Source organism: Zingiber officinale, chromosome 5B (genome assembly GCF_018446385.1).
Source record: "Zingiber officinale cultivar Zhangliang chromosome 5B, Zo_v1.1, whole genome shotgun sequence".
In the NCBI taxonomy this organism is placed as follows: domain Eukaryota; kingdom Viridiplantae; phylum Streptophyta; class Magnoliopsida; order Zingiberales; family Zingiberaceae; genus Zingiber; species Zingiber officinale.
In genome coordinates this window covers 126,534,544-126,560,003 of record NC_055995.1, presented here as the reverse complement: position 1 = coordinate 126,560,003, position 25,460 = coordinate 126,534,544, and the positions used below count along the sequence as shown (strand labels likewise).

Below are 25,460 nucleotides of genomic sequence, written 5' to 3'. Positions count from 1 at the left end.
AGGACTTTCCGTCTGCCTGGCTTTACTCACCAGGACTTTCGCCTAGCTTCACTCACTATGATTTTTCCACTGCCCGGCTTCACTCACTGGGACTTTCACCTGCCTAGCTTCACTCACTAGGTCTTTCACATGGCTTCACTCACCAGGATTTCTCAACTGCCTAGCTTCACTCACTAAGTCTTTCACCTAGTTTCACTCACCAAGACTTCCACTTGCTTAACCTCTAGTTAGGACTTTCTCAGTCAAGTATCCGGTCAACTTTGACTTACTTGACTCTTCTTCACATCAAACTGGTCATCTCTTGATCAAAGGGGAATTGCATCAACAATATCCCCAATTGGACGATTGTACCTGAAATCTCCATATTATCAAACATCAAAACTCACACATTAAGACTCAAGCTTGAGCCAACTCAAGTTTAGTCAACTTGGTTAATCTTGACCCAGGGATATTGCACCAACATTGGATACATACCCAGAATGTCTACATCGGTGGACTTAAAATTGGGAACTACTAATGTGCCTTGTTTTATCTGTGGTTACTACCCTTCTATCAACAAAAGAGGAAGGTGTACCTTGTGCAAACAACAATGTTGTACACTTTGCCTAGAACAAAATTTAGGTCTTTCCATACCAATGCCTATAACTTCAAGACCCCCAAGAAACCTACTTCTTGAAATAAAAATTGCAATTTTAGAAACTAGACTTAACAACCTAGAAGATGAAATCAAACTACTCAGACCAATGGCCCAGTCACATAAGCCTCACCAAGTTGATAAAACTAAAGAAATAGTCGTCATTGAACCTCAACAAAACTTAGACATGGTTTTTATTAAAACACCTAGTGTTTGTAATACTGGGCGCACCATGGACATTCATGTCTACTGTTTGGCCAATGTCCATGGTCATGAATTTACCCTTCATGTCTTTTTGGATAGTGGAGCTACTAACTCCACAATGGACGAAAAAACCCTTCTAGCAATTCTACCTCCTATATTCATCAAAACTGCTACTCATCTAATGTTGAGTACTCAGTTTGATGGTCAAACCCTAACAAGTACAAAGTTTGTTACAAACATATACCTTCACTTTTATAATAACTGTGACACTTTCAGTCCACCCCTATCAGTATCCAAACTCTGGATAAAACCTTTACTACACCCAGATATCCACTTAATACTCAGACTCAATTTTCTTGTCCAACCGAACCATGCCCTTCTGCTAACTAAGGATTATGTTTTTTTCTCTCTACTCCTATTGTATCTCTGTAACGCCTAAAAAAATTCTCGAAACTGCATTATAAATATTCTATGATTTTTCTGGGATTTTAAGATATTTTTCCGGAATTTTCCGCGTAGCGGAAGCAGCAAAAATAATTAGAACCGCAAAATAGCTTAGGCGGGAATCGAACCCGGAACCCCTCGGATCCGATAGCTTTTAGTTAGCCTTAGTAACCGGTGAACCCAGTAGGGCCGTGCTGAAAGAAAGAGGAATCAATTATATTTATATTAGAGTTGGGTTCAATTATCCACTTAATATAAATAGAAGAGTTAGGTTGGGTTTGGTTTATTTTAGAATTTGGTTCGGCAAACTCCTCCCCTCCAAACCCTCACGCTGAACACCCTTCTTCTCTCCTTCTCTCGGCGCCAACCACAAGGAAGACCTAGGGTTCTCTCCCTAGGGCCCCAAGGACATCTTCCGGCGATAACTCCGGCACGAGGACGCTCTCCTTCGCAAGGGGAACGCTTAGACGTGAGAAGATCGTCGAGAAGTCGTCTCCACCGGAATTCTAGCGAATAGAATTGTAAGGAAATTAGCGTACGAGGTAAGAAACCCCTCACCTGCAGTATAAGTAGCTCCGTTTGAGTTTTCTACGCATTACTTTAGCTATATGCAGATTTTTATCGACGTATAGCGTGAAATTGACCCTCCTCGCAGGTTTAGGGATTTAGTGAGCACTTCTAGATGGGCCGAACACGTAATCCCTCTTCAGTGGGGGTTTCTAGACATTGTCAGGTGCCTAGAAGTGGTCTCCCTAATAGAGAGGAGAGTTGGGGCACACTAAGTGTTCGATAAAATAGCTAGTTAGGTAAAAATGCAAACTAGGCATTTTAACAGCTCAGTTGAATACATTAGAAGCATCTAAATCAGTAAATCAGTTTATTCTAGCTTATATGAGACTACGGTCCAATGGGTGGGCTCCCACAGTCGCCTCTGGGTTCAGACAACGTAGTTCTAGGTCCAGATAACCTAGAAACAGCAATTTAGAACAGTTTAGCTATATTCAGTATTTTACTTTTCAGTTGGCACTGTACCGGATTAGATATCCATTGGGTTGGACTCCCACAGTCGTCCCTAGGTTTAGATAACCTAGTAAACCCTACTAAATTCGGGACTTGCAAATCCGGATTTAGTTAGGGATGCGCGCACAGTAAGTATAGTTGCCGGGCCCAACAGCACATGATTATTATTTTGATCTACTATGCTAATAGTTTTCAAAACTCATAAAATCAGTTATGTTAGTTGAGTTTGATTTCAGCTTCAGGTTAGCTTCAGTTAGCTTAGTTTTCTATTATTGTTCTATGTGATTAGCCTGCTATGCCATGCTTCAGCTTACATGTTCAGTTATTTCAGTTTATGCTTGCAACCAGAGTATGCCATGCCAGTACATGTTTTCAAATAGCATTCTTTAAAAGCATGTTTGCATCGTTGCATGTTTTAGTGAGATAGTTGGTTTCTTACTAAGCTTTAAGCTTACAGATTCTACTTTCCTTATACTGCAGATAAAGGTAAAGGGAAAATAGACTAGCAGAGGAAGCTGGAGTTCAATGCAAAGATGGTGTGTGTGGCAGGAACTGGAATAAAAGATCCTCAGGGGTTTTAGCAAGCTTAAATAGTTGAATTCTTAGTATTTCTACCTTTATGCACTTTTAGACCTTAGAATGTTTAAACCATGGAAGATTTGTTTAAGTTGTTAGTAATTATGTTGGAATGCTAGTTAATAGATGTTAGAACTTATTTCAATTGATTTTAGAACCTTTATATGAGATTTTGGCACGAACTAGTGCTGAAATCAGAGTTTCGGTGTGAAATCAGAAACCCGGATCGATCTACGGATCGATCAGAAATGGGGTAGTGCCACTGGATCGGTCAGCTGACCGATCTAGGCGCGAACAGAGAGTTTATGGATCGGTCAGCCGACCGATCCAGATGCGAGCAGTGAGTACAGAAGCTCACTGATCGGTCAGCCGATCGATCAATGAGCCACTGGATCGGTCTACCGACCGATCAGTGTACTCCTGGATCGGTCGGTAGACCGATCCAGCCACATACAGAAGCGATGAAGCTTGTGGATCGGTCAGCCGACCGATCCAGGGTCTTCCTCCGTGCCAGTATCAAGCTGGATCGATCACTGGATCGATCCGACAGCCCAATCGATTCATGGATCGATTGAAATGCCTGATTACAGCTAGCAGGACATCCGAGAGGCATAGATTATCCTCCCTAGCATGTGTACAACCCCTAGGTACACCTAGAATATTAAGTTCAGATTTTACAGTAATCAGGTTAGTAAAATTTTAATCAATCCAGATTTCCGCAATAGTAATTTAGCACAGCATTACGTAACGATCGGCCTCACAGCCTAGTCAGTAGGAGGCGGGTCGTTACAGAGTGGTATCAGAGCAGTGTTCCATACTTCCTACACACACATCAGCATTGAACCTGCAGCTTCCAAGTAAGAATACCTCTACTTTATTTATGTTTCTTGCTTTCTTGTTATAGTTCATGTTTATAGATAACTGATGCATGTTAGTATGTGATAATAGATAACATGATAGCAATAGTTATGCAATTATAATTGTATTAGTTATACATGTCCTATTCTTTATGTCTTTAGAAATGGCACGAGGACGCCCAGCTAGAAGGACACCAGCTACTGAGCCCCAGCATGAGGCAGGCAGTTCAGTGCCTCCCCCAGACCTTACAGCGTTAGTGGCTCAGTTACAGCAGCAGCTAGCCGAACAGCAACAGGAGATAGCCACCCTCAGGGCTAATCAGCAGAATACCCCCACAGTCACCCCGGAACCAAATCTGACGACTCCAGTGGTCTTAGAGGTTCCACCAGTCCAGCCTGCAGCATCAGCACTAGCAGCCCCAGCAACAGAGGCAAGGAGAGAAGCCTATCTGATCCAGTGGCAGAGGGTCAAGCCAGAGAACTTCTCAGGCACTAGTGAACCATGGGATGCACAAGCCTGGTTCAAAACACTGGAGAGTACGATGGAGCTTCTGGACTGGCCAGAACACGAGAAGGTGAAGTGTGCCTCCTTCTGCCTGACAGGGGATGCACGCATGTGGTGGGAGAGAATCAGAGCGAAGCGCCCAGTGAACCAGATGTTATGGGCTGACTTCGAGAAGGAGTTCTTTGAGGAATTCTTTCACATGCTGGTCACGAACCGCTACTACGACGAGTTCATAGAGTTTCGTCAGGGCAACCTTTCAGTGGAGGAAGCCGTGAAGAAATTCAACAGGTTGGCTCGTCTATGCCCAGAACTAGTCAGCACAGAAAAAGAACGAGTCCGGTTGATGCTCAAGATGCTGAGGCCGGAAATAGCAATGAACGTGGCTGGCGGCATCCACAGGCCGCAAACCACCGAAGAACTAGTCAGCAGCGCCTTGACCACTGAGCACTACCAGAATAGTATCAAGCAGCAGAAGCAAATCCCCTCAGAACCTAAGGGTCAAGGAGGCTCAGGTACCCAGAAGCAGCAGGGCCACAGCTCTCATGGCTCTAACTGGAAAGGGAACCCCAGTAACAAGCGCAAAAGCAGCCCAGTTACCCAAAGTGTGCTACTTGTGGGAAATTCCATCCTGGAGTTTGTCATAAGGGCACACGAGGATGCTTTGAATGTGGACAAGAAGGGCACATGGCTAAGCAGTGCCCAAACAAGACCAGTCTTCCTCAGCCACAGCCGATTCAGTACGGAGGCCAGCCAGCACAGTTGCATCAGATGCAGGCCGCTCTAGATGGTCCACACATCAGCCAGGGCAGATTAGAAGCCCCTCCAGCTATGACCAATGCGAGGATCTACTCACTCACCAGAGAGGACGTAGCAAATGCCTCGACAGTTGTTACAGGTCAGATTAGTATTTTACAGCAAAGTACAACTGTCTTATTCGATACTGGGGCAACCCATTCTTATATATCCAGGGCATATGCAAAGAAATTAGTGATACCCTCAGAGGTACTCAGTAGTCAGTTTCTGACGACGTTACCTTCGGGAGAAATTATGGCATCCACGCACTGGCTCATAGCAGTGCCAGTCATGATAGCAGACAGAGAACTCTTTTGTGATCTGATAGTGCTAGATATGACTGACTATGATGTCATCTTTGGAATGGACTTCTTGATTAAATACGGTGCCTCCATCGAGTGCCGTAAGCAGAAAGTCGTATTCCAACCTGAAGCAGAAGCACAGTTCGAGTTCGTCGGAGAACCCAAGAGAAGGGACAAGAAGTTTCTCTCAGCTATGAAGGCACAAAAATTATTGGATTCAGGATGTACGGGATTTTTAGCACACGTAGTCAGTACCAGTCAGGACAAGGACCGACAGCTAGCAGAGGTCCGAGTCGTATGTGACTACCCAGCAGTCTTCCCTGAAGAGTTACCAGGCCTAGCACCAGACAGGGAGATCGAATTTGAGATAGAGCTCATTCCCGGTACAAATCCTATCTCCAAAGCACCTTACCGCATGGCTCCAGCAGAACTGAAGAAACTTCATGAGCAACTACAGGAGCTGCTTGACAAAGGCTTCATACGCCCTAGTCACTCACCATGGGGAGCGCCTGTGTTGTTCGTGAAGAAGAAGGACGGAAGCATGCGCCTGTGTATAGATTACCAGGCACTGAACCAGGTCACAATCAAGAACAGGTATCCTCTTCCCAGAATAGATGACATGTTCGATCAGCTAAAGGGAGCAACAGTGTTCTCTAAAATAGACCTCAGATCAGGTTATCATCAGGTGAAAGTTAAAGAAGGGGATATACCCAAGACAGCATTCAGGACCAGATACGGACATTACGAGTTCGTAGTCATGCCCTTTGGCGTGACAAATGCTCCAGCTACTTTCATGGACCTCATGAACAGAGTATTCAGGGAATATTTAGACAAGTTTGTTATCGTGTTTATCGATGACATCCTTATCTATTCCAGAACTCAGAAAGAACACGTAGAGCACCTGAAAACAGTATTGCAGACCCTTCAGCAAAATCAGCTGTACGCCAAGTTCACCAAATGTGAATTTTGGCTAGATCAGGTGTCCTTCCTGGGTCACATCATCTCAAAGGATGGTATCATGGTAGACCCCAGTAAGATAGAATCTGTGAGCAACTGGAAAAGACCCAAGAACGCCAGTGAGATCAGAAGCTTTCTGGGATTAGCAGGTTACTACAAGAAATTCGTAGAGGACTTCTCGAGGATAGCCTCCCCACTGACAGCTCTTACCAGAAAGAACAGAAAATTTCAGTGGACAGAGGACTGCGAGAACAGTTTCAGCGAACTGAAAAGGAGATTGACTAGTGCACCTATTCTGACTCTACCAGAGAACGCAGATAGCTTTGACATATATAGTGATGCCTCGAAGTTGGGATTAGGAGCAGTGCTGATGCAAGAAGGTAAGGTGATCGCCTATGCCTCTAGACAACTCAAGGATTATGAGAAGAACTATCCTACTCATGACCTTGAGCTTGCAGCAGTGGTGTTCGCTCTCAAGATTTGGAGACATTACTTGTATGGAGCTCAGTGCAGAGTGTATACAGATCATCAGAGTCTGAAGTACTTCTTCACTCAGAAGGATCTGAATATGCGACAGCGCAGATGGCTAGAGCTGGTCAAGGACTACGATATAGACATCCTCTACCACCCAGGGAAAGCGAATAGGGTAGCAGATGCACTTAGCAGAAAGTCCAGTGCTATCTTATTATCTCTAGCAGCCATGTCACCACCCCTACAGAAAGAGATCACTAATTTCGGTCTCGAACTCATAGTTGGGCAGCTCTCTGCTATGACATTAGAGTCTACCTTACTCGGTGACATCAAGACAGCTCAGGAGCAGGATCCTGAAATTCAGAGAATCAAGCAAGGTTTAGCAGAATCAGAAGGTGGAGCGTTCAGAATGTCAGATAGCGGGGTGTTGTATTTTAGCGACAGATTGTGCGTTCCAGATCAGGAGGAACTCAGAAGGAAGATTTTAGATGAGGCTCACAAGACTCCCTATGCGATGCATCCTGGCTCCACCAAAATGTACCAGGACATGAAGAAACGTTTTTGGTGGCCTGGGATGAAGAGGGACATCGCTCGATATGTCAGCACCTGCCTAACCTGTCAGAGGGTTAAGGCAGAACATCAGAGACCAGGGGGAGTTTTGTAGTCCATACAGATACCAGAATGGAAGTGGGAAGACATTTCTATGGATTTTATAGTGGGATTACCCAGGACCACAAATGGTTTTGATACCATCTGGGTAATAGTCGACAGGTTGACTAAATCAGCCCACTTCCTAGCTATCAGAATATCCTATTCCATGGAGCAGTTAGCTCAGTTGTATCTCAAGGAGATCGTCAGGCTGCATGGAGTCCCACGAACCATTATTTCATGCAGAGACAGTAGGTTCACATCACACTTCTGGGAGTGTGTACAAACAGCTTTGGGCACGAAGTTAAGATTTAGCACAGCTTTCCATCCTCAGACAGATGGTCAGACGGAGCGAGTAAATCAGGTACTCGAAGATATGCTCCGAGCATGTGCCCTAGACTTCAAGGGAAGTTGGTGCAAATATCTGAGCTTAGCAGAGTTTGCATACAACAACAGCTATCAGGCCACTATCGGTATGGCACCTTACGAGGCTCTCTACGGGCGGAGGTGTAGATCTCCAATCTGCTGGTATGAGAGTGGTGAACAAAAAGAACTAGAGCTTCAGACAGATCTAGTAGCAGATACCACAGCAGCTATACAGCAAATCCGCCAGAGGATAGAGACAGCTCAGAGCCGCCAGAAGAGCTATGCTGATACATGGCGCAGACCCTTAGAGTTTTCAGTCGGGGATTCAGTGTTCCTCAGAGTAGCTCCCATGAAGGGAGTAATGCGTTTTGGGAAGAAGGGCAAGCTAAGTCCCAGATATGTGGGACCATACCTTATCAGCGGAAGAGTGGGTAAGGTAGCATATGAGCTAGAGCTACCCCAGGAAATGTCGGCTGTCCACAACATATTTCATGTCTCTATGCTGAAGAAGCATACGCCAGATGCCACCCAAGTGATTGAGCCCCAGTTGGTACAGATCCGCGAAGACCTCAGCTATGATAGTCGGCCTATTCAGATAATAGACCGAGCAGTTAAGAAATTTCGGAACAAGAAAATACCATTAGTCAAAGTCATTTGGCACAGTCACACAGCAGAAGAGGCAACTTGGGAGACAGAAGCCAGCATGAGACAGAAGTACCCAGAATTATTCTAAGTTCGAGGACGAACTTTTTATAAGGTATGGGGGATTGTAACGCCCGAAAAAATTCTCGAAACTGCATTATAAATATTCTATGATTTTTCTGGGATTTTTAGATATTTTTCCGGAATTTTTCGCGTAGCGGAAGCAGCAAAAATAATTAGAACCGCAAAATAGCTTAGGCGGGAATCGAACCCGGAACCCCTCGGATCCGATAGCTTTTAGTTAGCCTTAGTAACCGGTGAACTCAGCAGGGCCGTGCTGAAAAAAAGAGGAATCAATTATATTTATATTAGAGTTGGGTTCAATTATCCACTTAATATAAATAGAAGAGTTAGGTTGGGTTTGGTTTATTTTAGAATTTGGTTCGGCAAACTCCTCCCCTCCAAACCCTCACGCCGAACACCCTTCTTCTCTCCTTCTCTCGGCGCCAACCACAAGGAAGACCTAGGGTTCTCTCCCTAGGGCCCCAAGGACATCTTCCGGCGATAACTCCTGCACGAGGATGCTCTCCTTCACGAGGGGAACGCTTAGACGCGAGAAGATTGTCGAGAAGTCGTCTCCACCTGAATTCTAGCGAATAGAATTGTAAGGAAATTAGCGTACGAGGTAAGAAACCCCTCACCTGCAGTATAAGTAGCTTCGTTTGGGTTTTCTACGCATTAGTTTAGCTATATGCAGATTTTTATCGACGCATAGCGTGAAATTGACCCTCCTCGCAGGTTTAGGGATTTAGTGAGCACTTCTAGATGGGCCGAACACGTAATCCCTCTTCAGTGGGGGTTTCTAGACGTTGTCGGGTGCCTAGAAGTGGTCTCCCTAATAGAGAGGAGAGTTGGGGCACACTAAGTGTTCGATAAAATAGCTAGTTAGGTAAAAATGCAAACTAGGCATTTTAACAGCTCAGTTGAATGCATTAGAAGCATCTAAATCAGTAAATCAGTTTATTCTAGCTTATATGGGACTACGGTCCAATGGGTGGGCTTCCACAGTCGCCTCTGGGTTCAGACAACGTAGTTCTAGGTCCAGATAACCTAGAAACAGCAATTTAGAACAGTTTAGCTATATTCAGTATTTTACTTTTCAGTTGGCACTGTACCGAATTAGATATCCATTGGGTTGGACTCCCACAGTCGTCCCTAGGTTCAGATAACCTAGTAAACCCTACTAAATTCAGGACTTGCAAACCCGAATTTAGTTAGGGATGCGTGCACAGTAAGTACAGTTGCCGCGCCCAACAGCACATGATTATTATTTTGATCTACTATGCTAATAGTTTTCAAAACTCATAAAATCAGTTATGTTAGTTGAGTTTGATTTCAGCTTCAGGTTAGCTTCAGTTAGCTTAGTTCTCTATTATTGTTCTATGTGATTAGCCTGCTATGCCATGCTTCAGCTTACATGTTCAGTTATTTCAGTTTATGCTTGCAACCAGAGTATGTCATGCCAGTACATGTTTTCAAATAGCATTTTTTAAAAGCATGTTTGCATCGTTGCATGTTTTAGTGAGGTAGTTGGTTTCTTACTAAGCTTTAAGCTTACAGATTCTACTTTCCTTATACTGCAGATAAAGGTAAAGGGAAAATGGACTAGCAGAGGAAGCTGGAGTTCAATGCAAAGATGGTGTGTGTGGCAGGAACTGGAATAAAAGATCCTCAGGGGTTTTAGCAAGCTTAAATAGTTGAATTCTTAGTGTTTCTACCTTTATGCACTTTTAGACCTTAGAATGTTTAAACCATGGAAGATTTGTTTAAGTTGTTAGTAATTATGTTGGAATGCTAGTTAATAGATGTTAGAACTTATTTCAATTGATTTTAGAACTTTTATATGAGATTTTGGCACGAACTAGTGTTGAAATCAGAGTTTCGGTGTGAAATCAGAAACCCAGATCGATCTACGGATCGATCAGAAATGGGGTAGTGCCACTGGATCGGTCAGCTGACCGATCCAGGCGCGAACAGAAAGTTTATGGATCGGTCAGCCGACCGATCCAGATGCGAGCAGTGAGTACAGAAGCTCACTGATCGGTCAGCCAACCGATCAGTGAGCCACTGGATCGGTCTGCCGACCGATCAGTGTACTCCTGGATCGGTCGGTAGACCGATCCAGCCACATACAGAAGCGATGAAGCTTGTGGATCGGTCAGCCGACCGATCCAGGGTCTTCCTCCGTGTCAGTATCAAGCTGGATCGATCACTGGATCGATCCGACAACCCAATCGATTCATGGATCGATTGAAATGTCTGATTACAGCTAGCAGGACATCCGAGAGGCATAGATTATCCTCCCTAGCATGTGTACAACCCCTAGGTACACCTAGAATATTAAGTTCAGATTTTACAGTAATCAGGTTAGTAAAATTTTAATCAATCCAGATTTCCGCAATAGTAATTTAGCACAGCATTACGTAACGATCGGCCTCACAGCCTAGTCAGTAGGAGGTGGGTCGTTACAATCTCCTATTGTCTCCGATTGTTCAGCGTCAGTACAAAAACATGATGTTGCCCTTCAAAATATTCCTGCCCCATCAGCATTACCTCCACCTAAAGTCGTACCGCCCAAGATACATAGTCCTTCTCCAACACAGGAAACAAATTGTCATTGCAAAGACCAAACTACTTGTAAAGGTTCTTGCCTAATATACCGACAACCCATTTTCAATAACTTAGCTTTTCAAGAAAATTGCCTTTTTGAAAATTTATTGGACGAAGATCTCTTTAGTTCTTTAGAAATACCAAAAGACTTTTTAGCACCAACAACATTACTCCAGTTTATCTCAAGGTAAGAAAATCTAGATAATTTAATTTCTAGGTCTGAAAAGCTAGAAATTATAGGAGACCTTCGTACCAAATATCTAGACCTGCCATCCAGACCAGTGCATTTCAAATTTTTTATTTTTTAAAATTTTTTTAAACTTCCAGCTATACCAATAAAATTTTACCTTTAGGATTTAGATATAGTATTAAGCACAAACAAATTTTCAAATCAATTTTTTTTGAGATTTGTACGAGGTATTCGACATAAGGTTCTTAGGATATATATATATATATATATATGCTGCGTGCCGCACAGTACGCGACTGATGCGCGCAGCATATCAAAATTTTTTTTAATTATTTTTTTTCGATTTTGAATTAAAAAAAAATTAATATTTCCTTAGATAAATCTTAATATATAAATATATCCCCTAAACATACTACAATACTCCATAAATACTTAAATTTTTTTCATTTTTAAATTTTTTTTACTAAATACTATAATTCAATTGGGAAGCCTGAACCCTAAAAGTAAAATCTTAAAAACAAAAATAGCTTACAAATTATAACCCGATTAAGAAGCATCAATCCTAAAATGAAATCTTACAGAAATATTTTAATTATTTTTTAATTCAAAATTTAAAAACAAATTAAAAGAAAAAAATAAGCTGATATCCTGCGCGACGCGCACAATCGCGTACTGTGCCCGTCGCGCAGGATATCAATATATACCTTGCATTCCCACCCGTGCGACACTGTGTGCGACCTGACTCTACCAGCGCACCTTGTGTCCACGGTGCTTGTCGTGCTCGCCGCTCACCCTCTAGTCCGTTGTCAGCCTCCGGCCACCTGTACCGATCCAAAATATAACGTAAGGTGAACCCAGAAGGATCCGGCCGCAATTTGGCGCGATAGCAGCCAGAATCCGGCTGTTGCCAGATCACGGCCGGATTGCACCAGAATCAAGCCGCAATTTGCTACCATCCAGTCGCGACGCTAGCGGCTGCAATATGGAAAGGTGAATCCGGGAGATCGCGGTTGGAATCTAATCATGATCCGGTGCAATCACTGAATGAATCCATCCGGTCATGATCTAACGTGATCAAGGCCGGAATCCGGACATTGCCGAATCGAGGCCAGATTTCAATTAGATTGCGATCAGAATCTGGCCTCAAGTGGCTGTGATCAGGCCGTGACGCTAGCGGCTATGATTGAGGCCTAATTCCGATAGAATTCTGGCCACAATTTGGCCAGGGTTAGACTAGGGTATGGTCGGGGTGATTTGCTAGCGTCTAGTGATGACCGGCGGTAAGCGGACAATAGTAGTGACAGTCCATGTTGGAGTCGCATATGAAATGTCTGATTGAGTGTGCAGGGCATCCAAAAATGATCTAAGCACCAAGATATAAGTGAAAGCTGCAGATGAAAGTGTTGATTAAGTGTGAATGGAGAAGAGGTGGAAGAGAAGAAACTCCATTGTGAATGGGACTTTAGTCCCACAATGGGAGTTTCAAGGCACTTTTGTTGGTTTATATTGATTCACATACATTGAGGATGTGAGCAAATACATGGGAAGAGACTCTCTCTCATGCGTGGGTGTGCAGGGGGTGTAAATCTAGGGTCCGGATTACACTGAACCAAGTTGACTCGGGTGCGAACGCGACCTGCGCACTGCACACGAATGCCGGACCGGTCGGGACAAAAATTTACCCAAGAAGACGCCTGCTGATAGCCTGATAACAGAAGGTTGGGACTTCATCCGTGCCTTGATTATTTTTTTTTTTTGGAAGTATTTATTTTTTTTTAACATAGGGTATACCATTATTTAAAATTTTACTTTTACGATTTAGGAACGGGATCATAGCATTAATTTAAAAAAATAACTGAAAATTGCTTTTTTAGATGTGCATGGGTAAATCCTTAGGATAACATTCCTCGTGAAGGCGTTGCATGGGGGCGTGGAGGTTGCACATTTCTCACTATTGGAATAGGATACGTGAATCTCAACTTTATTTCAAAGTAACAATTGATACGAAGATAAATAATCCAAAAGACACACGTAAATTGCTTAATTACATCAAGGTAGGCCCTTCAGTTTTTACAAACAAACCCTGGATTTTCACTACTGCAGACGGACGCGAGCGAGGTCCTCTCTGCAGGGCACCACCTCAGCGCCGCCGCTCACTCCATGCATTCCCTGCTCCATCGAAGCCTCCAACTTCTCGTCGAAGGTCACCACCGTGTCCTTCCTGAACATCAAGTAGATCAAAGAGATCACGTAAAACACCATTGCAGGGAAGACCACGACCCCAATTAAGACCGTCACAGGCTTCGGGAGGCTGCTGTGGATAATCCAAGTCACGAATCTCGTGCTCAAGTAGTAGATGTTGATCCCAATCACGCCCAAGCCGAGGACCCATGAGATCACAATTATCTAACATTAACTGAGCAGTTAGCAATTAACGGAAACATGGTGGGCTTAATTGCGAGAAAGAAAAAAAAAACAATGGTGTGAGCTCACGTAGATGGAGTTCTTGTGAGGCCCCATCTTGGTGCTGCTGCTGCTGAACTTGAGGAGAGGGACGAGGGCGAAGGGCAGCTCGAAGGAGAGGATCATCTACCAAGGTAGAGGAGCAAATATTAATATCTTCTAATTTCTAAGGATAAGATGTAATATTCTGTACCGACGCTATGATTATGAGCCTCCCTGATCCCGCTGTTCCTCCAATAATGGCTACAATAAGGCTGGGACAGATCGCGATGCATCGAGTCACAAGGTTTCGCAGCCATATTCTCATTTTGATGTCTAGAAAACCCTAAGCAAGTAGTAGATATAATGAATTTAAGAACAAAATGACTATAGTAATATGTTGTTGTTACCTGCATAATATATTGGCCAGCATATGTGCCTGTGATCGCAGAGCTTTGGCCGGAGGCCAATAAAGAGATTCCATAGATGATGGAACTTGATTTGCCCAGCACATTCTGTGAAAATGCATGACAAGCAACGTTTAGGATTAAAATCCACTGCAGTATTTATGCAGAGCTTAGTCACAGACCTTGAGCAAAAAAGACGCAGAGTTTAAGGTCAAATCGCTACATCTATCAGAGTCTTCAGCAGAGAGATCAGTAGTAGCGCACACGGCTCCGGAGACTGAGACCACTGCGATGTTGATGAGCAACGCCACGAACAATGCAAAACCACTCTCCAGCAAGAAATATCTACAAGCATCCTGAAATAAAAAAGAAAAAATAAATGAGAGAGAGAAATGTGTTACTTGATCAAACAGATTTGATTACATTGATTCCTTTGGTGGAAGATGGCGTCTTCCTTGACAGCACCAGTGCTGAATGCAAAAACAAGTTGTGCCTGCAAAGGTCAGCGTAGCGTGAGGATTATAAACTGTGAGGTGCAAGTGTTTGGTTGAGTTTGTTTGCTTACGGCATTACAAGCGCACCCAAGAGAGAAATGGCGTCTCCGGTGGCGCTATCGCCCTGCAGTCTTGGGACAAACAGGCCCTTCATCACCTCTGCTGCAGGGGGCTTCACGTAGCTCACCTCCGCGAAGTAACATGCGGCCATCAAAAACACTAGAACTGATATCAACAACTCAAGCTTTCTGATCTACAAGAAATTATAATTGTAGTAATCAGTAATGAGGCAAAGTCAAATCAAATTGCCGTTAAATTTTTTATCAAGATAAATTCAAATCTTTAATTTAAATCAGCCTACATCACTAAAATTAGTCAAGATTAATATAATATAATAAAAGTCAACTCAGGATATAAATGAAACAAATGATGATAATGTTAAGAGTGACTAAGATTTTAAATTGCCTTGCATCATTAGAAGTGAGCATGCTTTTTGTTTTTTCTGCCCGGTGCAGTGGATCCGATTATCAAAAAATACCTATTCAGTAACTGTTGACCAAAGAGGGGCATTTACTTAATATTTAAAGATCGAGAGGTACAACTATAATATAAAAGTATATATATATATATATATTAAAAATTAGTCAACTAGATGAGCAAAATGAAAATCTCTCTGCTATCTTCTTTAAATTACTCACGCTCATACATGTCCTTATAAAGAGTACAAGAGGAGAGGAAATACAGTACAGTACTGCCATCATAATTTCTATGTGGCTAAACTTAGATTTAATCTCATATTTAAACATTAAAGTATCAGCATAATGATTCAAGCTTACCCCATATCGCTGTAATCCAAGCAATATCAGGGTGCTCAGTCCTGTCAAAAGCACTCCTGCCCAAACTGGAACATAGAACAAGATGTTGAGAGCAAAGGCTGTTCCTATCACTGCATATCAAAACAATACATAAGTAAATAAATTTAGAATAAATGTACATAACCTTGAGATCCCAACACAACACCTTCAGGTATATCAGCAGCAATCACAGCCAGCTCTGCCACTAGCCAGAGGCAATACTTCACAAATATAGGATACTCTGTTTTGCATAGTTCAGCCAGGTGTTTCCCTTCGTTTATTGATCATATTAATCCATATATTTTATGAAAAAAAAAGGAAGGTTATAAGTGCTAAGTATACCTGTAGTCACCCCCAGATTTGCTGACAATGATTGGATAATGAGTGCAAAGATCAAACCAATTAGTATCACCCACAAGAGCTCGTATCTATGATTTGCTCCAGCTTGCAAGTCAGTTTCCACTGTCTCAAAACAAAGCAAATCAGTTTACACATTTCAAAGACAAATACAACAAAGTTTAAAGAATGAGAAAGATATTACAGTTTCCAGGATCAAGGTAGGCCAAAGAGACAAGGAAACCAGGGCCAATATGAGCAAAGAATCTTTTCCACCCTGGTGTCTACCATTTTTCATAATCTTCTCTCAGTCAAGTAACTAAACAGAAGAAGAAAAAGAAGAAGCAAATAGTGAGGAACCTGGTGCTGGGGTTCTTCTTGGCTCACTGGGCTCTCCATTCCTTTCCTTGCTTTCTTGGTGATTGCAGTGTCCCTAGAGCTCTTCATGGCCTGCTTTTATAATCCTTGGTGGCTTAAAATAGTATAATCTCAGTTTCTTGGTGGATTAAAGTAAATATAATCTCAGTTTCCATTGTACTCCAGACTAAAATAATGATAGATATGTATCACTGACAGTGGTTGGAAAATCTATGCAGGGGGAGATTTAAAACTTCAATCTAGCGTACCATGAAAGGTAGTTGGTGTGGATTGACCTGCCAATATCCAACAAGATTAATATGCAAACAAGTGCACCAACTGGTCTAAGATTTTACTGCAAAGAAGGGGAAACTCATGCATCGTTCTTGATTGACTAAAAAAACAAAAACAAACAAACAAGTTTTGGTGTTACAAATTTTGATCAATGCATTGTCATTAACACCTTGATTTAACTCCTTTGGAAGTTTCATAAGCTAAGACACTGAATCAATAAGCCAACTATTATTATTCCACACAGACTTAGTTTAAGTAGACTTTGAACTCCATGATCAGTTCTCATTTTGGTTCCCTCTTATTTTCATCACCATCTTGTGTCTGTTGGAGCAATCTGTGTTGTAGTGTGGGCTCGCCAAGGGACGGTACTCAGGCAAGAGGCGACCGGACTTGAAGCGGATTCCACAGGCATTGCAAAGAGTTTGCACTCCTTCAGGTCCTCTTCTCCATTGCGGGGTGTCATTAGTCCCACAGTGAGAGCATATCTTGTTATCCTTTGCAGTTGCTATTGCAATAGGATGCCATAGTGTTGGAGGTCGCAAAGACCATGTCCGCCTTCCAAACCTCTTGGTCCTCGGCTTCTTGGGCAACTTCCTCCCTTGAAACATAATCTCTGAATTAGATTCAGAACCACAAGTAGTATCATCTTCGGGTATTCTCTCCCACAACCATGAATCATCAAAGATGTTGTAAGGAAGCATCAAGACGGGATCATTGGGAATTGCCTCTTCGACGGAAAGACCAAGGATGTCATCGAGCTCAGAGAAAAGATTTTCAGCAAACGGTTGCATTGGCAAAGAGGTTGAGGGCTTAATTTGGTGTTGCAGATGTGTGTGTCTATATATTTTTACCATGCTTGAGATATGGCCATACCAGTCCTTGCAAATATGGCAGTTAACTAATATAAAAAATACATGAAAACAGAAGCAAATAAATGAAAGCATGATGACAGCCGTGTTTCTGAAAGGTTACTGAGAAATAACTTTAAACCTTGCCTTCTACTTGCTAATTACTCCATTATGCCCTTCTCGATAATATTCTCACCGTGGAACAAAGGATATCATCTCTTAAAAGAGAAGACAGTCGTGCACTAACGTTTTCGAAATCGAATCGGGTAGACCAATTAAGCTAGAGCCGGAAGGCGACAATCTCTGATACGATTGCCGCCGCAATGATTCAGTTTGTGGTGGTTATTTACTAGCTACAAAAGCTTCATGTTGTTTCATCCTTTGAGGAGTTGAAGTCTCTTCATGGCAGTTTTAAGTCGCATGCTTAAGGAAGGAATTTAGTGCAGGCATACACAAATAAGGCAGGAGAAAGGAAGTAGGAAAGGCATAAGGTAGGAAAATTATAGAAGATAGTAAATTTCCTTCCATGTTTCACCTAACTTACAATTGCAGGGGAAATTTACAGAAATTAAATAGTTTAAATTATGTAGAGTTAACATTGAATGCATTTGAAAGGCCGGTTTCAATAAGATGACAGAATAGTTAAGTTGACTGAACATGAATTTTCACGTGTAAGAGTCTTAATTAGTTTCCTAAGTCTGTCAATACAATATCAATAATGATTAATATGATACAAAATTGTGATGGGATAGAGGAAGAGGTACCTTTGTTGAGGATGACAAACTTAGCCTTTCATTTTTATTTGTGCTTAACACGAGAGACAATCAATGTTGTAAATGGCGGTAGGCGGTATGTGGTGGTTAGGCGGTATGCGGTGGCGAGGCCGTTAGTACCGCCTACCGTCTCGATTGCCTAAGTGGTTGATTTTTTTATACTATTTTTTATACATAATATTATAAATAGTCATCATTCTTTATATAATATATGTAATGAAATGATGTTTATTCATAAATAAGCTTCATACAATACAATACAATACAATTTATATAAAATACAAATAAATATATAAATGCAACTAACAACATAATTAATAAAGATTTATCACCATATTAATACTAAAAAAGTAATATTACTTTTACCAAAAGCTTAAGTTTAAAATTCAAAGTTTCAATCCAACATGTGCGGATGTCCACTTATCAATAGACCCGAGGTGCTTCGACTTCTTTTTAGAAGAATCTCCCTCCACTTGACAATTATAATCCTCTACATCAACACCTATATTTACTTCCATCATCTCCTCTTTTAGTTCTTCCACCCTTTCTCGTTTTTTATTCTTGCTATTTTCAAGATAAGCTCTTACTCTTTTTTTTTGGTCTTTGTCGGATGCTTTAGGACATGCTTCAACTTGTCCTACAATACACGCAATATGATATTTCATCCGATAAACTCCTCCCTTAATAAGCCTCTTACACAATTTGCATATGATCCAATCTATTTTTTTCTTTGCAATACAACACCCCATAATCCTAAACAATATCACTAGACTTTCACTTCAATTCCACGTCCGGTTGTTTCTCATTTTCCGTTATTAATCTTCAATAATTAAATAAAAGATCAAAAACTAGAACAAAAACTTACTAGAAATATATAAAAGCTAACCTAGTATGTTGGTGGCTGAGGCAGGCGGTGGTTTCGCCGACAACGACTGTGGCAGGGGTGGGGATGGTTCCAAGCAGAAGGAGGTGGCTCAAGTGGGTTGTGGGTGACTTGGTTGGTTGGCGAAGTTATTTATGTTTTGGAAGGGAGAAAAAGTGTATTAATATATCTAGGGTTTTTTAAATTTTTTTGACTTTGATCACCTCACCTACTTCCTTGACCGCCTCACCCGCCGCCTCGCCTCATCTTTGACCGCCTAAAGTACCGTCTATGGCAAAGGCGGTGCGGTTGATGTCCACCTTCTGCCTAGGCGATCACCATTTAAAATACTGGAGACAATTAGTTCTTAATTGTAGAAGGATGAGTTTAAGTACACTCGCCATTTTTTTTCCCTCCTTCCATTTTAAATTCACTTTTCTTTTCATTGTCTCTTCTCATACTTTGCAATATTTCTCCTCAAAAGAAGTAATTACGATTTCAATCAATTCACCTTCTATTCTACCTCTTCCTACTCTACTTCATGGAAGTGAATTTCCACATCATTAGTCAGCCTTCTACATCTTTGCTAAAGTTAATATAGAGACATTTCTTCTATTCCTTGGCAAAGTACAGATGTGTGTGGCTTCATCTTAGTGACACGAGATAGATGTTAATCTTAAAGAAAGACTCCATCTTCTCTTGAAATTAAAATATGATTAATCACACTTGTTTTATACATAATGATATAAAATTATCATATATAGGAGAATGATTAAACACATCTAAATCAGAATTCCAGCCTATAAATGATGCAATGACAGTTGCAGCACAAAGGCCAAGTCATAGATAGGATCCATCATGTCACCTTCTTTAATCATCTCATCTTTAATGAGGAAACAATGTCATAATCATATTTTTTACATATGCAAGCAATCATAGTAACTAGTCAATCCTGTCTCAGAAACAAAAATCTAGATACAACCAACTCGATCGAACTCTTCAAACCCAGCGCAAAACGAATGTGTTGCCTTCATATCATTCTTCATTGTTCCAATATTTTCATGTAGGTCAATAGAATCATTAGAACTTTTGACCAAACGAACCCAAGTCGATGCATCTTCAATGATCCATCCCGAGTCTAAAACATTAGTTATTGGGTGAAAAATGATCTAGATCATGATTAGTTTGGCAAGTTTCTAATAAGAAATCTTGCAATAGCAATCAACCATTGGATAGTGGAGAAAAAGGCATTCAAAGATTCCCATCTGAAAGGCATTTTCTAAGGTTCTCTCATGCAGAATCTTTAAGAAGGTACACTATACAACCACTCATATATAGGTAATCAGCAGATGCTCTGAGCCTCTGATCTTGTAGTTCTTACTTTTTTTAAGTACCATTGATCAACCATTCTTTTTCTGGAGTAAAAGAATATTTTAATAAATCCAGTAAAAGTAATCAAACATGAACAAAGGAGTCTAAAATCTTTTATCTTTTTTTTTAGTGGCAAATTAACCATAGTGATATTTCAGTTAGACATACTAATCTGAATATAAAAATCCTGCAATTCTAAACAACGAGACTAGAAATTTCACAATAATTTTTTGATTCACTGAGTCATATATAACAAGCACCATCTCCTCAATCACATAAAGTGGGAATAAGGAAATGCCTCAAGCAGCAACCAATAAAATTCTTCCATTACAATAAACATGTATTAATTCAGTATGGAGGAACCCACTTATATATTATCCTATTATTCCTCATCAAAACGACGGTTAGAATCGCATACACGAAGGAAGAAGATGCGCACCTCCAATGAGTGAAGCCCACACTGCCTGTGCCCTATAAAACCCAACTCTGAAGCCCCTCAATAATCATCACCACCTGAAATCTTCCAGGATTAGTAGAAGCTGAGTCATAATCTCAATGCAGAAGGTGAGTTTTAATGTTCCACTTATAGAATTTGTACTTGCTGCTTGTTGAGCAATTCATACTGGAATAAGGTTTAATCAATCAGCAAAAAACCTTCTGCACACGAACTAACATTTGTTCAGAGCAAAAACTGAAGAATTCTTGTAGAATGAGTTGTTTCACTGAATTGAATTCTTGTTTTGGATGAAGATGGCCAATAATGGCATCGCCACAAGTTACTATCACCAAGCTGCATTAGAACTAGGCCTACCTCAGGAACCTACCAAATACTTTGATGACGACGGCCGGCTCAAGAGAACTGGTAGTTTAGAGGTTCTTCTAAACATCACTTTTCTCAAATTGTAGCTAAGTTTGAGTCTTCACAGGGACTGTTTGGACTGCAAGTGCACACATCATAACAGCGGTGATTGGCTCTGGCGTGCTCTCCTTGGCCTTGGGCAATTGGTCAGCTTGGATGGGTTGCCGGTCCTGCCGTCATGTTACTCTTCTCGTTTGTTACCTACTACACTTCTTCTCTCCTGGCTGACTGCTACCGCTCTGGTGATCCCATCTCTGGCAAACGTAACTACACTTACATGGATGCTGCACAAGCTAATCTCAGTAAGTCCAACACTGAATTCAGTCACAAAATATGAACATTTTGCATCCAAAACTCACTTGCAAGATATCTTTGTTCTGCTCTGCGTTTAAACAAATAGATGGCTTCAAAGTCTAGGTCTGTGGCTACCTCCAGTATCTCAACATAGTTGGGGTCGCGATTGGATACACAATTGCTGCTTCCATTAGCATGGTGTAAGTAGAACAAATGCATATGCACTTCATCTGATAATCCATTGTCAAAATTGGATTTTTATGTCGGTTTTGATTATGGAACAGGGCAATCAAAAGGTCAAACTGTTTCCACAAAAATGGGGATGACAGCCCATGCCAAGTGGACAGCAATCCTTACATAATATTCTTTGCCATCATCGAGATTCTCCTCTCAGATTCCAGATTTCGACCAGATTTGGTGGCTCTCCATCGTCGCCGCTGCCATGTCCTTCACCTACTCTTCCATCAGCCTCAGTCTCGGCATCATCCAAGTTATCAGTAAACACTTCATCAAACCATCAACTAGTTGAATTCAATACCTCAACTCAAGTTCCAGGACTAAAATTTGCTCTCTGGAATTGTCTTTCTGTCATCAGAAAATGGAGGCATCAGAGGTAGTCTCACTGGGATCAGCATCGGCACGATGATCGAGATGGAAAAGGTATGGCGCACCCTTCAAGCCTTCGGGGACATCGCATTCGCCTACTCCTACTCCATTCTCCTCATTGAAATCCAGGTATTTCTCTAGACAAATCAAAGAACACAGTCTAGTTAATTTCAGTGTATAAACTCACTTCGGAATATCCCACAAACACCTTTAGGACACAATTAAAGCCCCGCCACCTTAGGAGGCGAAAGTGATGAAGAAAGCGACCCTCATCAGCGTGCTCACCACCATGCTCTTCTACATGCTCTGCGGATGCATGGGCTACGCCGCCTTCGGCGACACGGCGCCGGGAACCTGCTCACCGGCTTTGGCTTCTACAACCCCTACTGGCTCCTGGACATCGCCAACGCCGCCATCGTCGTCCACCTCGTCGGCGCTTACCAGGTCTACTGCCAGCCGCTCTTCGCCTTCGTCGAGAAATGGGCCGCTCGATCGTGGCCTAAGTCCCGGTTCATCACCGCCGAGATCGAGATCCCGATGCCGGGGGACCGATCGCCGTACAAGTTCAATATTTTTAGGACGACATGGCGTTCGGCGTTCGTGGTGGCTACGACGGTGGTGTCAATGCTTCTGCCCTTCTTCAACGACGTGGTGGGCCTACTCGGCGACGTCGGGTTCTGGCCGCTGACGGTGTACTTCCCTGTGGAGATGTACATCGTGCAGAAGAAAGTAGAGAGGTGGAACACGAGGTGGGTGTGCCTCCAGATGCTGAGCCTCGCATGCCTCGCCATCACCGTTGCCTCGGCCGCCGGCTCCATCGCCGGAGTGGTGACCGACCTCAAGGTGCACCGGCCTTTTAAGCCTAGTTAATGGTCCGGGCCGTTTAAATGGGTTGGCCTATTTGTTGCTATTGTGTCACTAACAAAAATGTGTTTAAGTAAAATTCAAAGTAATACCATTACTAATAATTCAGCTACAGCCCTTAGGGTGCGTTTGGTTCGGGGTTATTCTTGATAATCTTGGTTATCCATCCAAGGTTATCAACAAAAACCTTGTTTGGTTTAGGTATTCGATGATTCCCAAGTAATGTTCTATGCCCGACACGTCAGCAAAAGGGTCATACAACCCGGAATAAGAAAACCTCAGAAAACTAAGGTTTTTGTTGATTCCGGGGTTAACGATTTTTTTTTACCAAAAATACCCTCCGATAAGAAAAAATATGAAAAAAAGAGAAAAAATATTAAAAAATATAAAAAAAATAAAAAATGTTTTAAAAAATTTTAAAATTTATTTTTTTTAAAAATAAATAATTTAAAAAAATAAAAATTTTAAAAATAAAAAATTTAAAAATAAAAAATTTAAATTTTTTTAAAAAATTATAAAATTTTAAAAAATTAAAAAAAATTATAAAAATTTTAAAAATAAAAATAAAATAAATAAATAAAAATTAAAATTTAAAAAATGTAAAAAAATAAAAAAATATAAATATAAATAATTAAAAAATAAAAAAACATTAAAAAATAAAAAAACACATAAAAAGTAAAAAAATATACCAGAAAAAGAAAAGTAAAAAACATTAAAAAATAAATAAATAAATAAATAATAATAATAATAATAATAATATGTATAGTTGGTTTTGTAACTGAGGGTAATACGGTAAAATATTAAACTAAGGTATTCATTAAAACCTTCAAACAAACAAGTTTTTGTTGCATTACCTAAGTTGAACCAAACAACATTTGGTTATGTTTTATTCCCTATAACCTTGGTTATGTGATTATCTGATAATCACATAACCAAGGTTATACATGATGACTTGAACCAAACGCACCCTTAGTGTCGGTCTCACGGATATGGAGAAAAATATATAAAGTATACATGATGAGATAAATCTCAGATCATCAATTCCTGAGAATCGATCGACTTCTAGAGATGGTCAGTTGGATCAAAAAATTTTTGCTAGTCATTCGAATAAATCGGAAAATTCAAATGGATCTAGATGGATGAATCAATATCACAAGTTTTTTAAATTTGTTAATATAATGTATTCCTGATTTAAATTTTTTACTTGTTGCTGGTAGTCCGTCCCATCTCCGATAAATAGAGAGTTTTTATTTTTAAAAAAAAATAGTTTTAATGGTGTTATTTTATTATATATTTTTATATAAAATAAAATTTAATTTAAAAAATTGAACGATCAATCGTAACAAAATCAAATTGAAAGGAGTGATAAAAGGAAAGGCAAATGCAAACATCCACAATTTAATCCCAACAACAATATTTTTTCCCCTGTAAATAAAATTTAGGACGATAATTTACTCTATGGTAAAGTTTTAATCGGATCGGATTTATCTCCAAGATAATTTTAAGCGCTAAGTAGTCTAGTATCGAAAAAAAAATTCCACAAATACATCATAACTGAAGTTCAAACCATGAGTACCTAGGTGACAATCTAAATATCCTATCACGGCACCATAAGCCCGATGATGCATCCAATTGCACTCAAGTGCCCATGTTGAGTGCCCATGGGGATATCCAGCATAACACCCTCCATATACAATGACTTTGGTTATGTTGAGCATCTAGTATAGGCGTGTGAGTGCATGTGAGACGTCAGAAAGTGATCTAGACGTGAGACGTTCAATTGCACTCATACACCAGGCATAACACCTCCATATATAATGGCTTTGGTTATGTTGGGCACCCATCGTGCGCATCCAGCATGGGCGCATGAGTACATGTGGAATGCCTAAAAGTGATTCAAGCACCCCACTACACTTAGGCGTCCATAGGGCAGTAAACAAGCCGAGCCGAGTCGAGCTTTGGGGTGTTCAAGCTTATTTGATAAGATAACCGAGCCGAGCCGAGCCGAGCCAAGCTTAAAATGAACCAAGCTTTTGAAATGAGTGTTCAAGCTTGGCTTGGTTTATTTTTTATGAGCTTGAGCTTGTTTGAAGCTTGGCTTGAGCTTGGTTCATTTAGATGTTATCAAGCTCTCAATTTAAGCTTGGCTTGAGCTTGGTTCGAGCTTGGCTTGAGCTTGGTTTGAGCTTGGTTCGTTTAGATGTTATCAAGCTCTCAATTCAAGCTTGGCTTGAGCTTGGTTCGAGCTTGACTTGAGCTTGGTTTGAGCTTGGTTCGTTTATATGTTATCAAGCTCTCAATTCAAGCTTGTTTGATTGTTTGAAACTTTTAATTGTTTGATTGGTTATTAAGATTGATAATTTAAATTTATTTATTTTATTTTATTGTTTATTTAGCATATTGAAAAGAATTTTATTAATAATATTGTTCGTGAACATTGTTCACGAACGTTGTTCACGAACATTGTTCACGAACGTTGTTCACGAACATTGTTCACGAACGTTGTTCACGAACGTTGTTCA

At 41.0% G+C, this 25,460-nt stretch overlaps 2 protein-coding genes and 1 pseudogene across 2 annotated transcripts; 1 reads left to right on the top strand and 2 right to left on the bottom strand.

Moving 5' to 3' along the window:
- Positions 1-13,239: 13,239 nt before the first annotated feature.
- On the bottom strand, positions 13,240-21,318 carry LOC121985869 (metal transporter Nramp5-like). The gene is made up of 14 exons (XM_042539567.1): positions 20,755-21,318; positions 16,437-16,463; positions 16,171-16,260; positions 16,016-16,094; positions 15,817-15,936; positions 15,641-15,745; positions 15,457-15,566; positions 14,692-14,873; positions 14,550-14,619; positions 14,309-14,482; positions 14,130-14,234; positions 13,934-14,065; positions 13,771-13,866; positions 13,240-13,683 (listed from the first exon to the last, which is right to left on the bottom strand). The coding sequence occupies exons 2-14, from the start codon at positions 16,437-16,439 to the stop codon at positions 13,372-13,374; spliced, it is 1,578 nt and encodes a 525-aa protein (XP_042395501.1). The 5' UTR covers positions 16,440-16,463; positions 20,755-21,318; the 3' UTR covers positions 13,240-13,371.
- LOC121987034 (GATA transcription factor 3-like) lies at positions 16,737-17,252 on the bottom strand. The gene has a single exon (XM_042540944.1). The coding sequence runs from the start codon at positions 17,250-17,252 to the stop codon at positions 16,737-16,739; it is 516 nt and encodes a 171-aa protein (XP_042396878.1).
- LOC121987033 lies at positions 18,974-22,944 on the top strand (annotated as a pseudogene).
- The last annotated feature ends 2,516 nt before the right edge of the window (positions 22,945-25,460 follow it).